At 66.9% G+C, this 15077-nt stretch overlaps 1 protein-coding gene across 5 annotated transcripts in view; it reads left to right on the top strand.

The window, feature by feature from the left end:
• SGCE (sarcoglycan epsilon) overlaps positions 1 to 13903 on the top strand; it is a 39630-nt gene extending 25727 nt beyond the window's left edge. Inside the window, exons 5-11 of one of the 5 annotated variants that reach the window (XM_044679550.1) lie at positions 1046 to 1244; positions 2036 to 2198; positions 5128 to 5339; positions 6146 to 6334; positions 10518 to 10561; positions 11337 to 11371; positions 13766 to 13903. In XM_044679550.1, the coding sequence (XP_044535485.1) occupies positions 1046 to 1244; positions 2036 to 2198; positions 5128 to 5339; positions 6146 to 6334; positions 10518 to 10561; positions 11337 to 11371; positions 13766 to 13816 (893 nt within the window). In that variant the 3' untranslated portion in view covers positions 13817 to 13903. Of the gene's footprint in view, positions 1 to 1042; positions 1245 to 2035; positions 2199 to 5127; positions 5340 to 5717; positions 5745 to 6145; positions 6335 to 10517; positions 10562 to 11336; positions 11372 to 13765 lie in introns of all 5 variants that reach the window. The other 4 variants (XM_044679552.1, XM_044679547.1, XM_044679548.1 and 1 more) reach the window with 4 other exon arrangements.
• Positions 13904 to 15077: the final 1174 nt, after the last annotated feature.

Raw genomic sequence — 15077 nt, 5'->3', positions numbered from 1 at the left:
TCTTCGTGGGCGCATGTTCTCCAGCCAGGTTCCCTTCCCCAAACGGCCGCTCTGGCAGTCGAGTGCGGACCGGCGGCACGAAGAAGCCGAGCTGTTCCTCAGGGGCCCGGAGCCGGGCCAGAACCTCAGGGGGCCCAAAGCCGGGGGCTTCCCCAGCACACGGGACCGACCGAGAGGGAGCCACGAGCCTGGCCCCGTCGGAGGCTTCGGCCCTCGCCCAGTGCTTGTTTTTGGAGAAGCCGCTGCTGCCAGTCAAGGTGTCTTCTTGGACTCCCCAGGCTTTGGCTGCTGGGTGCGGCCTTTCTGCCCAGGAAGCCGAGGGACGGGCCAGAGCCAGGCTGCCCTTCGGGGTGTCTCTCTTCCCAGAAGGCCACGGAAGGCCCCCACACCTATGAGGACGGGTGATCGGCTGGGGGAGCCTCTGGTGGCCGTGCTGCCGGCGCCGGGGAAGGGCCTTGGCTAGGCAGCATTTAGGGTCGTTGGAGTCTCCTTTCTCTTCTGGGTGCCGGAGGACCGAGGCCGGGGGCAGCGATGTGGGAGCCCCGCCTTGCTGACGGCCGTCCCAAGCCCACGTCTGTCCCTTTTTGCCAGGACTGCGGGGAAGGCTGCCCTCCTTGGCAGAGGCTCGTGCCCATCTTTCCAGGGGGCTGCCGGCTTGCTCCAGGCCTGGCTCTCAGAGGGTGCAAACGTGACCTCCCTCTGACGCTGCCCGGCCCTGGGCGCTCTTCTGCCTCGGAACCCAGCCTTCCTGCTGATTGGAAGCCAGAAGGGAAAGCTTACAAAAGGGGTGCTGCCATCAGTCCAGTGACGAGACCCTGTTTTTCATGGAGAGCCCAGGGTCTGGGGGATCTGGGGAGCCTGGGGGGGCCCGGAGGTCTGGGGCTCTGGGGGTGGCCGGCTGGGCCCAGCATTCTTATCCATGGCCCGGGGAGGGCCAGAACGTAAGCACTCGGTCTCTTCCCCGCACCAGGCTCGGCGGCCTGTTTCCGCGGCCGCGCCGCCTGCCTGGCGAGTCCCCCACGGCCTTTGTTCTTCCCCCCAGCAGACTTCCCGTTGCCCTACCAAGCGGAATTCTTCATCAAGAACATGAACGTGGAAGAGATGCTGGCCAGCGAGGTCCTGGGAGACTTTCTGGGGGCCGTGAAGAACGTGTGGCAGCCCGAGCGGCTGAACGCCATCAACATCACGTCGGCCCTGGACCGGGGCGGCCGCGTCCCGCTGCCCATCGACGACATGAAGGAAGGGTGAGCCGCGGGAGCTGCCCCGGGCGGGCTTGGGGGTTGGGGCGGGAAGCCCTGAAGCTGGGCCGGAGCGGCCGCCCGGGCCTGGGCTCTCTCGTTGGCCCCCGTGTCCTCACGCAGATCTGGGGCAGCCCTTCAGGCTCTCCTCCCCAGCGGGGGAGCTGGGCGAGGGCCGAGCCCAGGCCTGGGGACCGAGAGAGGCTGTCCTGGGCGGGACGCTGACGCAGACGGCCTGGCTGAGAGTCCAGGCGGAGGGTCCAGGCGGGGGCCGAGGGGCTGGAGCCTGAGGGGGCGGAGGCCCGTTGGCTCCCCCGGAGGCTGCACCCCACGACACCCCATCCTCGAGGCCTGCTGCCCCGCACGTCGTCGTGTTAGACGGCCTGATGGCAGCATGCGGGCTCTTCGGCGATACCGTCTCAGGCCCCTCCTTGTGCTCTGCTCCAAACCTGAGCGGCCTCCGAGCGGCCTCGGGCACAGCCCGTCCTGAACAAAGGGAGGCCGGCTCTGCACATTCTCGGCCTCCCTTTGCTCCCCGGTGCTCTAGAATCCAGAGGAGAGCCTGAGCTCGGGCCCTTGCCAAGTCCCCATGGGCCGGGGATAGCGAGGAGGAAGTGAGAGCCTTCAGAGAGAAGGACAGGGCGGGCAGGAGCGGGAAGAGAGGCCGGCAGCCTCCCCGGAGGCGGCTCCTCGAGGCCCCTTCCCAGGGAGGACGTCCTCCAGCCGGCAGGCTCTTCCCCACTTAAGGGTCTGTCCCAGCCCCCACAGCGTGGCCCCGCGTGTCCGTGTCCCCGCAGGGTCTACGTGATGGTCGGCGCCGACGTGCCCTTCTCGTCGTGCTTGCGGGAGGTGGAGAACCCCCAGAACCAGCTGCGCTGCAGCCAGGAGATGGAGCCCGCCGTCACGTGTGACAAGAAGTTCCGAGCTCAGTTCCACATCGACTGGTGCAAGATCTCCCTGGTAAGTGGCCTCCTCCGCGGCTCGGCCCGCAGCGGCTCTCCCAGGCCGGGCTGGTCACGCGTGGGGCGCCCGGCACCGTGCCGAGGGCCACAGACCCAGAGGAGGACGAGCAGAGGCCGCCGGGCACGCGGGAGGTTCTCCGAGAAAGGGGGTCAGGAGGAAGTCGGGGAGAAGGCGGGCTCCGAGCCCAGACACCGGCACGGACGCCGCCGCTCTGTGGGAAGAGGGTGCCGCTGCCTCGGGCCTCGCTCCAGGTGGGAGGCCGGCATTGGGGAGGCCAACCGGACAGCCGGGCCTTCGATGTCTCTCTGAGAATGGCCCGGGGTGGGGGGGGGGGAGTCCCTTTGGGATGCTTCCACCTGAGGTGGTTGGAGGCTGCGGGCCTCCCCCGTCTGGCCTCGAATCTGGCCAAGCCCTTCCTCCCCCTCCTCTGGAAAGTGGTCCAGGGGAGCCGACGCTCTTTCAGCCCCGAGTTCGGGTGGGGCTAGGGCGGCCCTCCAGAGTGACCAAATGCCCCAGAAAGTGGGGTTCGGCAGACGTCTCTGAGCCTCCTGCTGTGTGCGGGGCTCCGGCCTCCACCCCACGCGCAGAGCAGAACGTCCCGTCTTCCACCCACAAAAACCATCGGCCGCAGGCCGGGCGCTCGAGACACGAGACATGCGAGGCCGCCTGGCTGCGAGGAACCTCCGGACAGAACCTTTCCTTGAAATGGCCCGAATGAGTCTGGGCAGCCCCGGAGGAGAGGCGGCCGAGCCTCGTTCCTGCCCCTCCCCTCTTGGGAGCAATCCTGGCAGTCGGCTCCTGGCAGAAGAGGGGGCTGGAGGGACCTCTTAGGGCCCCACAGTGAGGAAGCCTCGGAGTCTGGACTTGAACTCAGGACCTCCCGGCACGAGGCTGGCTTTGTCTCCTCCGAGCCCCCGAGCGGCCCCCATCGCGCGGCACTCCAGCTCCTAATGTCGGGTCTTGCTCACTCCGAGTGATTCTCTCTTCAAATCCTATTTTGGTCCCCAAAGACCCGAGAAACACCTCTGAAGGCCCGTTTGCCGAGCTCGGACCTGCAGGCGTCCCTCTTCTTCGGCCTCTTCCCCACCCCGAGACGGGGAGCCTCGATGGCCGTCCCGAGGCCTTCCCTGCGAGCGAGGAGAAGGCGGAGGAAGCGGCAGACTCGGCTCTGCGCCCGGCCCGGTCCTTCACGAGCGCCCGCGTGGCCGAGAACGCGAGGCCCCTCCCTTCGCACCCGGGCCGAGTCCCCCAGCTTCGGGCTTCCCTCCTTCTTATCGTCCTGCGGAGCCCCACTTCCGGCCGGGCCGTCAGAGCAGAGCGAACCCTCGGGGGGAGGGGTGGGGCGCGCCCGGCGAGAGGAGCCGCGTCGTCCGGCACGGCCGCCCCGTGGTGGCCCGGCTTCTCCCTCACGCCCCGCTTGGTCCAGCGCGTCCGTCCCTGCGGAGCCAGAGACCGAGCACAGGAATGTGCCGTCCCCGACACGTCCCCCCCTTTGTCCAGCCGCTCCCCGGGCCGTGGGCGCCCCCTCCGGTTCCGATTCTCTGCTGCCCCCGAGAGCACACTGGAAAGATTTCTGCACAAGTGGGGCGCCCCCCCCCCGTTTGTATTCTCTCTTTGGGACGCAGAGCCAGGAGCGGCGCTGCTGGCGCCCTTCGGGCAGAGTTCCAAGTGGCCCTGCAGAGGGGTCCGAGCCGCGGACGCCCCCTCACGTCCTGTGGCCGTCACACCGGGAGTAGCCCAGCGGATGGACGAGCCCACAAAAGGGGCTGCCAATATCTATACAGGCGGGTCCTCCAGACCCGTCACGGAACGGCTGGCTCGAGGGGTCCTTGGAGCAGACTCCCAGAGGGCTCTCCAGAAGGGTGGATCAGCCTGTGGCGGCAGCCCCAGCCTCAGTTTCCCTCTCAGGCCCCCACGACACAGGCCGTCGTCCCAGCAGGGAGCTTCTCTCCTCAGGAAGGGTCTGCAGCGTCCTCTTCCCACCCCTGAGCGCCGGCCCGCCGGGAATGGCCGGCTTCTCAGACGTCCGACTTCGCCTTTCTCAGAGATGCCGCCCGCCCGCCCGCCCGCCCGCCCGGGAGGAACTTCCCCAGTTTGGTTCCCAGGACGGGGCTCCCGTCTCGGATCTCGGGATGTCGGAACACGCGTTGGAGATGACGTTGGACCGAGGCGTCCTTTCTCCAGCTCGGCCTCCCTCCGCCCGAGTCCCCAAGTCTTCCCTCGTGTGCACGCTTGGCCGGGAAGCTCTTCCAGCCCCCTTCCTGCGTGGGCCTCTCCCATTCCCGAGGCCGGCACTCGCTTCCTGGGCGGCCCGTCCATTCCCGACCCTCGGCTCTGCTTCTCAGCCGGTGCCGGGCGGTTCTGAGGCTCACTCTTTGGAACAGGGCCGTCCCGCGCCGGGCCTCCATTCCCTCCCGCGTCATCTTGGCTGCGTTTGCTCGGCGGGCTCCGCAGAGTTCCGGGCCGTCCTTCTACCCGCCGCCCCCCGCCGGGAGTCGGCCCGAAGCCCTGCCCGCCTCCTTCCCCTTCTAGCGACCCTCCTTGTTTCCCGTCTCGTCGGGCCTGACTCGACACCCCCAATTCTTTCTGACTTGAAGTTCTCTAGCGAGGGGGCCCAGAGAGGGGTCGTGGAGGGGATCGTGCTCGGCCTGGCCCTAGAGCATCTGGGTTCGAATTCTGCCTCCGCTGATTCCTGGCCAGGGAAGGTTGCCCCCCGGGGCCGACGCTGGGTGCTCTGCCCGGGTTGTCGGATGCCGGGCGTAGGGCACTGGCGGGCTCGGAGGGCCGTTTCCTCCTCTGGGGAGGCCCAGGCTGGGCAGGAGGCGTGCTCGAGGGGGCGCCCTGCAGCCCGGGGCCGCCCCTTCCTCGCCCCACGCCCGGCCCGCCTGGGCAGCTGACGCGCCGCCGTTCTCTCTCTGTCGTGCAGGTCGACAAGACGAAGCAGGCGTCCAGCTTCCAGGAGGTGGTGTGCGGGGAGGGCATCCTGCCCGACGGCGGCGAGTACCGGCCGCCGCCCGCCTCGCTGAAGAGCCGCGACTACTACTCGGACTTCCTGGTCACGCTGGCCGTGCCGTCGGCCGTGGCGCTGGTGCTCTTCCTGGTCCTCGCCTACGTCATGTGCTGCCGCCGCGAAGGCGTGTGAGTACCTTAACGCTCTACGGGGCGGCGAGGGCTTGCGTGTCCCGGGCACGGCCCGCCGTGGAACCGTCCGCCGGCTCCGGGCAGAGGCCCGGCCGGACCCCGAGGCGGCCCCCCGCGCCGGGCAGGGTGTCCCCGGGGGGCCGAGGCAGCGAGCAGCAGCGCCCCGTCCGCCATCCCATCCCATCGCACTCTCTTGGTTGCAGCCCAGAGCTTTTCCGTGTCCATGTGTGTGTCTCATCCGTCGTGCTGTGTGTGTGGCGCCGCCCGGCGCCGGCCGTCCGCGGCATCCGCACCCCTCGCCCGCCATCCGCTCGCCCTTCTGAGGTTGCCGGTACAATGCTATGATTTAATCCATTCATTTTGTTTTGTTTCCAGGGAAAAGAGAAACATGTTCACCCCAGAGTAAGTGTCCTCTTTCCTGCTCTTTGCGCTCCATTGACTTTCCATCTCTCCGTAGTCCTTCACGCTTCCTCCATGTGTGTCAGGCGCTCGCTCCATCGCTCCAGACCCCGCGGGGGGCGCGCGGCTCCTCCGCTTCCGCCGGGCCCGGGCTCGAGTCGGGCCTCCCCGCCGCGGCGCCCGGCGGGCATCCTGGCGATGCCCGGGCCCCGGGAGCGCGGGGGCCGCTCCGAGCAGGGGAAGGAGAGCAGCCTGGAGCTCGGGGCCGGCCGGCGTGCGCGGGGGGCGCTCGCAGCGCCGAGGGACGGCGCGCCTGGCGAGCCCCGCGCGGGGGCCGGCAGAGAGCCTCCTTCCTGGGGCGCCCGGGCCGGCGCGTGACTCTCCTCTCCTTCTCTCCGAGCCAGCATCCAACTGGTCCACCACAGCGCCATCCAGAAGTCCACCAAGGAGCTGCGGGACATGTCCAAGAACCGGGAGATCGCCTGGCCGCTGTCCACGCTGCCCGTGTTCCACCCGGTCACCGGGGAGATGGTGCCCCCGCTGCCCACGGACGGCTACGACGGGACCAGCATGCCGCTGATGCAGACGCAGCCGTAAGTGATCCCCCGGCCAGGCCCGCCTCCATCGCCGCCGAGGTCTGTCCGCCGGCCCGCCTTGTCCGGGGCGTCGAGAGCCTTTAAACATGTCGGGGCTCGCTGGGGTGGGGGGAGCAGGCAGGGGAGTCCCCGGGGCCCCCCCCAAGGCAGCCCTCGCCCTTCCTTAGAGCCGAGCCCTGGACACGAATCGTCTCGTCCCATTGAGACGTCGGGCAAAGCCGCATTTCGGGGCCCGGGTTGGGGAGGGACTTGGGGGGCAAATTCGGCCTCCTCGCCTTCGTGTTGGCAAACGGAGAAGAAGCCGGGCGGTGGCAGAGCCGGGGCGGGCACCCACCTCCCCCAGAGCCTGGAGCCCAGCGTCCGCGGCCTCCTGGGGCCGTGAGCTCGAGCAGGGCCCACCCTCGGGGGAGGCGCTGCGGGACCCCCTCCCTTTGCCTCCTTCGAACCCGAGCCGGGGACGAGTGGAGAAGAAGCAGTACGTGGGGTGGATGCTGAGGGAGGACAGGGTGGAGGCGGGAGAGGCCAGAGACGCCGCGGTCAGACGTGGTCGTCGTGCTCACCCCGCGGGACTCGAACCCTCCTTTTGGGCAGGTGGCCGGCTCCGCTGGCTCGCTGCCTCGGCCTGGCCTCGCCCCTCCCAAACACTCCCCCCGGGGTCTCCCACGGAGAAGAGGGACCCCTCCTGGCCCAGGTCGTGGTGGGCTCTGGCCGCCGGGGGCAGCCGCCGGGGAGCGAGGACAGCCGGGAGGCTCCGGGACGTTCCCCCGGCCTGCCCTGCCACGCGCCCACGGAGGGGCGGCCACCTGCCGTGGCGAGGCTCGCCGCCATCCGTCTCCTCTGAAGCGCCGCAGAGCACCCCGGCTCGCTCCTGCCCGCTCTTTGGCCAAGAACCTCGGGCCGATGCCGGAGCGGAGGCCGTCTGGGCGACGAGTTCCCTTTCGCTTTCCCCGGCAGCCGCCTTCCCTCTCCCACGAGACCCCCGACTTCCTGGCGTGGCCACCAGTCCAGGACGGAAGGGCAGGGCCAGGCAGAGGCGGCAGTGACTCGCCCAGGATTCCACGTGCCTGAGGCCAGATTTGAGCCCGGGTCCTCCCGACTCCAGGCTTGGTGCTCCATGGCCTGAGCCAGCCGGCTGCCGGGCCAGTGGCGAGGGCTCGACCAGGCTCTTCTCCAGGCACAACTGCCGGGCGACAAAAGGGCCGGCGTGACTCTCCGACATCCCCCTGCCAGGTTGCCGGGACGGTTTCTTTCGGCACGATAGAATCGAACGGAATAGAAGCTCCTCATCCTGTCTGTCCGCGGACTCGTCCGTGTGGGGAGGCTCGAGGCTCCTCGTCGAGCCCGAAGGAAACCCAACGAGAAGGGGGGGCGCGGCAGCTTCTGCCCCCCAAGTTCACAGCCGCCCCGGACGGCTCTGGAGCAAGGAGGGGGCCTGCCGGAAGCCTGTGGCAGCGCGGCCCGGTGCTGGGGGCTGGAGAGAGGCCGCCGTGGTGGGAGATGGCGCCGAGCGGCCGGCCTCCCCTCTGCCCTGCTCAGCTCTTGTTGGGGAGCCGCTCCCTGGCTCTCGGCAGAGGCCCGGAGGAAGAGGGACGGACGCGCGTCGGGGACAAGAGCCGCCCTTGCAAAGCCGCGTGTGCGGCCTCGGCCTCGTCACGGGCTTTCCAGACCTCACGGGGGTACCCGCTGGGTCCCGCCACGACGTTGCAGGGAGGCCTCTTTGGATGGTCAGGCCTACCTTCCCGACCCCAGTGGGGGTCTTCTTGGCAAAGACACCAGCAGAGTTTGCCATCTCCTTTGCCTGCTCACTCGACAGATGGGGAAACTGAGGCAACACATGACTCCTGAGTGTCTGTCTGAGGCTGCGTTTGAACTCGGGTCTTCCAGACCCCAAGCCAGGCTCTCTGTCCGCTGCACTGCCTGGCTGCCCGACGGGGGCTCGAGAGGAGCCTCTGCCCGTCGACTGTCTCGTCGGCGCCTTTCCCAGGGCCCGCGCCGGCTCTGGCCCTTTCTTTGCCTAATTCCCTTCTGGGGCTTTGGGTGAGCCTCGCAAAGGCCCGGCACGTGGCGAGAGGGGCCCGCCAGCCTTGGGAATTCTGGGAGATGGAAGAAGAAAGCCGGAGGGAGATGCGGGGGAGAGCCTGGCACCTGGCCAGATGGGGATGGCGAGCGCCGGGCCCTTGCCTGGACGTCAGCTCGGCCGAAGCAGCCCTGGAGACGCCGAGTGCGGCCCTTCTCCCTCGCCCGCGCGCTGGGCCTCCCTGCTGGCTCCCCGCCACTCCCGCCGCGCCCCGGCTCTTTGCGGTCACACCCGCCGGACGCCCCAACGTGGCTGGAACATTCTCGCTCGTGGTTATCCCACAAGGACATCATTTCGGTGCCCACCTCTGACGTCGGGTGATTTTACACGTTTGCTTCTTCCTCTCAGACGGAGCCCCTAAAGAGCCTGCCCGAGCTCTGGGGGTGCCGGCACGGCTGCCCTCCGTCCTCCGGCCTCGCTGCCTCCTCGTCGTCCGATGACTCCTGCGTCTGCCCAGCTCCTCTCCGGGCACCCACGAGTGCCCGCAGCCTCCCCAGATTCTCTTCCGCACTCGGGGCGCCGCACGGAGCCTCCGTCGATGCTTCTGGCGCAGCCGGAGACAGGACTGACGTGTCCGCTCAAAGCCGAGGAAGCCGAGCAACGCGATACGGCAGCGGAGAGACGAGAGCCGCGTCCGGCCTCTTTCCAGACCCACTTCGGACTTGCAGCTCATCGGCACAGCCGGGAGCCGCCGGGGGCCTCGCACGTGTCGCAGCTGTCGCTCACGGGCCCGTGGTCAGGCGCCCGTGGCTAGACGGCGAGCTCGGGAGGAGGAACGAAGGCCCGAGCCTAGGAAGCAGCTCGCCAGCGGGTGACACGGCCGCGAAGAGACGCTCGGGGGAACCCGTCCGTTCCCGGGTCGATCCTCGGAAGCCAGAGGCTGAGGCTCGCGAGAACGAGGATTCCGCGAGAGATCTGGCCGTCTTCCGTGCCAGTCACGTCTACGGGATGGTCCAACTTGGTCTCGGAGCCGCCGGGGAGGGCTCGGCTCCTCGAGAGGGAGGAAAGGAGCCCTTCCCTTGTGCCTCCTTCTGCCCGGGCAGGGCTGCACGCCGGGAAGTGTCCGGGCACCGCCTGGCCCTCCGTCCCCCGAAGCTGCCTCTCGTTCCCCGGGGCATGGAAGGAGCGGACCGAGGCGTGCCGATCCGGGCAGCTGTCGCAGGTTGCCTGGGCCAGCCCGAGCCAGTTATTCTGTAGAAGCTCTCGAGAAGGCGCTCGACGGCTCGTCCCTCTGACGGACGTCCCCTTCCACAAGCGCGCGGCTTACGGCCCTCCTCTGGGCAGGCAGGCTTGTGGTCGCTTCGACGTTCAAGCGAGAGCTCGGCCGGCCCGTCGGGGCTTCCTTTGGTTTTGTGGTCGGGAGAGAGCGAGCCTCTCCGGAACAGCCGGGCAAGTCCTGGCCTCTCGGAGCCGCTCGGCAGCCTTCTTGGGGCCTCGCCAGCGCCCGAAGGGTGGAGCGCAGTTACTCGCTGGTCTCTCAACGAGGCTGTTTGCAAGGATCTAAAAATATTCCTAAAACCGTCGTCCTTTCCTGTTCTCGAGAGTCCCTCGACCCTGCTTGCCTCCGTTCCCTCATGCGTCCGACGAGCTGGAGAAGGAAGTGGCCGAGCGCTCCAGCGTCGGGCCGAGAAAATCCCCAACAGGGCCGTAAAGAATCAGACACGACTGAACAACCGCTCAATGCCGAGACCCTCCGGGCACCATCGTCCCGTGCCATCTCCGGCCGTTGGCCCTTGAGCTTCGCCTCTGGGCTTGCCGGTTCCATTCGGGTCAGGCTGCCGCCTCGGGCACGGCTGTGAGACACCCTTCGTTGCCCCTCTCCACTTTCCTGTTCTTTGGGCCGGGCCGGGCTTCTTGGTCTTCTTTAGCTCTTGGGGGCCGTCTTTCTTTTGGCTGCCATTTTCGTCCCGCGCTGAGCGCAGGGCCCGGCGCATAGTAGGGGCCTAATAACTCCTCGTTTCCTTCCTTCCGTGATCCGTGGACTCCGTGTGCTCGATGGGGAGAGTGAGGGGGAGCGTGACTCGGGCGTGGGCCTGCGCCATCCGCAGGATGGGCCACGGGCGCTGGGACCCGGTTTCCCTGACCAGCTTCCCTTTTTTCTAGGAACCTCCCACATCAGACTCAGATTCCCCAGCAGCAGGCAGCCGGTGAGTACCACAGTGGTGCGCCATGCCAGGGCCACTGGCTCTGCCCCAGGGAGGGTGGCAGGGAGCTGCGTACCCTGCATGGTAGATCCCTGGCGCCCTCACATGACGCTGGGGCTGTCTCTGCTCCCTCCAGATTCCCCAAGGGCTTCCCCGGGGTAAAGAAGGGTCCCGGGGTGCTGGGGCGCAGCCCCGGGAGGGAGCATCTTCCCTCTGGCCATCTGAGCTCTTCCAGACGGAGCCTCGGTCTGCACCGAGAGGGGTTCGTGAGGCTGAGTCTGAAGCCCTCCGAGCAGCAGCGGCGTGACCGGAGGGGCCCCTGTGGGGCCCCTGTGGCCTTTGCTACTTTCCCACCCCTTCTCCCGGGTGCTGCTTTCCTTCATTTGCACGCCTCGCGAGGCTTCTCCTCAGTCGCCTCATAATTGGTGGCCCAAGGCAGGGAGCAGTCAGCCAAGGTCCGTCCCTCTCCAACCTCCCAGGAGTGGTCAGGACAGGCTGGTTCAGGCTGTCCGTCTGTCGGGGAGAGACAGAGAGACGCCTGGCACTGACAGTGGGGACATCCCAGGTCAGTGACAGGTTGGCCGTGGGGTACATTTTAGTCCAGAGGAGGGGCCTGCCTGGGGCCGCTCCGGACAGTAGATGCCAGAAGGGCAGGCCTGGCCGTGGAGACGGCGTCCGCTGGGGCTGGACGGGTGATCGGAAAAGTGGCTGATGGGTTCCACTCTTGGTGTTTTTATTGAAAATTCGTCTTCTCTGTTACTGCTTTCGGGGCTTTAAGGAGAGTTTCGTATGACGACTTTTCAAAGGTTTGAGGCAAGTATATTGAAATCATCGCTCAGATTTTAATGGCAGAGGGATGAAAGCCATTGGGAAGTCCAAGGCAAAGCTTGGCCGGTCCTTGGGTTGGTGGCGCCTTCTGTCTGTTGAGTGGGAGGGACGTAAGCACACAGGCCGGAGACTGGTGAAGCCACAGCAGGATGGGGGGCGCCACCCCTTCTTTCTGGTGGGGAGGAGGAGAGCTGAGGGGGGCAGGGAATTGTTCCAACTCGTGAGATGCTCCTTGGAAGTCTAGATGGCATCGTGTCACAGAAAAGCTCTATAGACCCATTCCAAGAAGCCACATTTCTCTCTGGCTGTCCTTTTATAGATTCTTCACTCCCCACATCTTCATGAGGGAGGAAGTGCCAGAGTTGTTATCCCCATTTTACAGACGAGGAAACTGAGGCTTAGAGCCCTCAATGGGACTTCCCCAAGCTTGAACAGTTTTGAGCAGTTGGAGCCGAGCTTTGAAGCTCCACCTCTTGATTCTAGTCCCTACCTTAGTAAGCACAGAGCTAATCGGACTCAGCCGGCAGGGGCTTGGATGGCTCTGGGCAGGCCTGGACCTTGACTCCTTCTTTGGTTCCGATGGCACCAGCCCTGGGCCCAGTCTGCACGTCAATAAGTCTGTGCCCGGAAAATGGTGGAGAGAGCGCCCCCCTGATGAGGGGAAGGGTCAGAGGCACCAAAAAGGAAGCCGAGAGGGGAGAGGGAACACGCAGCTCCAATGTGCCAGCCTAAGCTTTGTCCTCTTTTTTACAAACGACATCCTCAGAAACCTGCAAGGTAGGTGCTGCCACGACCCCTCTTTGACAGTTGAGGAAACTGAGGCAGAGTGACTTGCCAAGGGCGAGCCTCGAACTCTGATTGCTGAGCGTCTCCACGCTGCTGCCTGGCTCCCTCGGAGGAGGAGGACGAGAGCTGGAGCAGAGCTCTGAAGAAGTATCGAGGTTCTGGGGAGAGAGGAGAGGCTGCCTGAGGGCCCCCCACAAGGGCCGCCTCTTCCCAGACTCACCACATGCTTTCTCATCCCTCGGACGGATCAGGATCGTCCCTTGGAAAGATGCTCGTGTAGCCACGGCACTTGGCAGCCCCCGGCTGACCCTTCCGACTTCTCAAATGGACATCCGGGGCCGCTGCTCCTCGCCTCGTTTTCCCCGCAGAGAGGACAGGCAGCCAGAAGCAGTGCTGGTCCTCTAGAGATGCAGGCTGAGGCTCTCCCCAGCGGGGTCCTCATCTGGTGCCCCCCAGCCCTGCCTCTGGCCATCTCTGTACCCCCCCCCTCGGTGGCTTCCTGCCCCAGCGGCTCGTCTTCGGACACTGGCTTTCCACGAACGGCAGCCACGGCATGGAAGAGGACGGAGACTTCCCCAGTTTGGGGCTTCCAGTGTGGGCTTCGGGGCTGCTGCCGGTCGAGCTCTGGATCTGCCTTTGGGCAGCGGATGCCTTTCGCCCGCTTGGTTCTTCCTGGGTGGCTGGCCGGGAATGGCCGTGGACCTCGTTGAAGGAGCCGTCGGTCGTCCCGAGCTTGGGGCAGCCCCGCAGAATGGGGAGGAGTAAAGAGCGTCCGCTCGGCTTTGACTTTGTACCTGGGAGGCTGTGAGCCGGGGAGGAAGCGGAGGCAGACCGAGGTCCTGGGACGTGCCGAGGCTCTGTTGGCCCCCGGAGGACCAAGGCAGGATTCGAACGCCCATCACGATGCCGATTTCAAACGGAAGCGTTGGAGGGCGCCTCCACTGGCAAGCGTCCCTCTTCCATTCCGTGGTGGTGGCCTTTGGCGAGCAGATGCCCCGGGGTGGCCCCTTCCCAGAGGGCACCTCAAAGGCGACGTTCCATCCCTGGATCAGACGACCTTCGGTACGGGCAGCCCGCTAGGGCGTCCGGGTCCCGGGTGTTCCGTGGCAGCCGGAGGCCACCTTCCGAGTTCAGGCCTTCAGGCCGCCTCCCGGACGGTACCCCCTGCCCACCGGGGCCCCACCAAGACCAGAAGAGAGGGGCCCCCGCTGGGGAGCCCGCCGCGCTCTGGTGACGGATGTGGGAAGAGGGCACACGCGCAGGGCTCATCTGTCTGGTCCTCTCCCCAGCTTGGGGCTCCGCGTGGCCGTTTCCGCTGCCCCCTCGTGGGCCAGGGACAGGAGGTAGCACTGGGGTCCGGTGGGGTGGCATCTGCCCCCCTTTCCATGCCACGCTTCGTGCCCTGGAAGCTCGGGCAGATTCTCCCTCCTCCGGGGGCCGAGCTCTGAGAGCCCCTCCGCGGAGCGCACTCACAGACTCCAGTTTCCTCCTCCGTAAAATGGGTGGCTGGGGAGGTGGGGGGGCGGGGCTCCCCGTGGAATGGCGCCCCCCCTTGGCGGTCCCACCCTGACGGCGCTGGGCTCTGTGTTACAGGTAAACGGTATCCCTGAAGAGAGGAAGCTGACGGAAGCGCTGGACTTGTGACGCCGCCTCCGCGCCGCCGCCGGCTTTTTGGACTTTGGACTTTGTGTCTGTCCCGCTTTGGCGAGCGGCCTGGCCAATAAACGGATTCCTAAGAGCAGCTGCCTGGTGGCCGTCGGGGACCGGGAGGGAGAGAAGGCGCCTCCCCAGCAGTCGGGGCCCAGCCAGGCCCCCCTCCTCTCCTCTCTTCCAAGTGGCTCCTGGCACGCAGAGGCCCCAAGAACTGCAGAGGGGTTGCTAGGGGAGGGGGCGCCCTTGGTATCCCCACAACCGAGCTTTAGCCTGGGATTCGGCATGGCGGCTGAGCGAGGCGTGGGAGGGGAGAAGTCGGCCGGCCCCCTCCCCCCACTGTGGAGGGGTGACCCCCGGGTCCCTTCTGGGAGGGGGGGTGCCTCTGTGTGGGAGGACAGCCGTGGATGCACGGAGCCACATGAATGCTGGGAAGAGGTCTGTTCTGGAGGCACTGCGTGTGCGTGTATGTGCGTGTGTGCATACATGTGTGTGCATGTGTTGGGGGGCAAAGTCCTGGAAAGGGGCTGGGGAGAAGACCCGCAGGCCCCTGCATCAGGGCACAGAAGCCACCCCAGACCCCCTTCTTGAGCAGGGGCGCCCCAGGGCCGTTGGGGCTCTCCTGGGAGGAGCATCAGGACTGGCTCTGCATGAAGCCCTCCAGGGCCTCCTCCAGGAAGGAGGCGGGCTGAGGCGCCAGCCCCATGCCCGAGAGGGCAACAGGATGGAGAGCTCCAGGCCAGGGCTGGCCACTGCCAGGGAGCTGCTGAAGACCTCGAGCTCCGTGCCTGGGGCCCGGCTTGAATGAATCTGGCCAGGAAGGGAGGCTGCTGGGGAGGTTGGGGGGGCCTGCCAGATCCCGAGCCATGGCTTCAGGTCCCAGAGCGCTTGGCCTCCCTCCGTGGTCTTGGAAGGGGATTTGGGGTGTGGCAGGAAATAAGGCCGATCTCGCCCTAAAAAGACGCATCTTTCCTTTGCCGTGGTCGGGCGGTAGACCCTGAGCCCCCACCTGGGCAAATGTCAGCCTGTTCTGAGGTTTCCCAGAGCCAGCGTCCCCGGGCCCGGGCCCTGGGGCTGAGGCAGCTTGCGGAGGGGGCCCTGCCTTCTGGGCCCCCCCTCGTGCCAGCGACACGACAGCGCGGGGCCCCGCCTTTGCAGAAGGAGCAGTCAGTCAGTCAGCTAGCTGTCCGCTAGCATTTCGGAGGCCCTTCTCGGAGGCCCGCGGCTTGCTGGCCGTGGGGGGGTCTGGCAGGTC

Source organism: Gracilinanus agilis, chromosome 5 (assembly GCF_016433145.1).
Source record: "Gracilinanus agilis isolate LMUSP501 chromosome 5, AgileGrace, whole genome shotgun sequence".
Lineage (NCBI taxonomy): Eukaryota > Metazoa > Chordata > Mammalia > Didelphimorphia > Didelphidae > Gracilinanus > Gracilinanus agilis.
The sequence above is the reverse complement of the archived record's forward strand: the minus strand, read 5'-3'. Positions and strand labels throughout refer to the sequence as shown.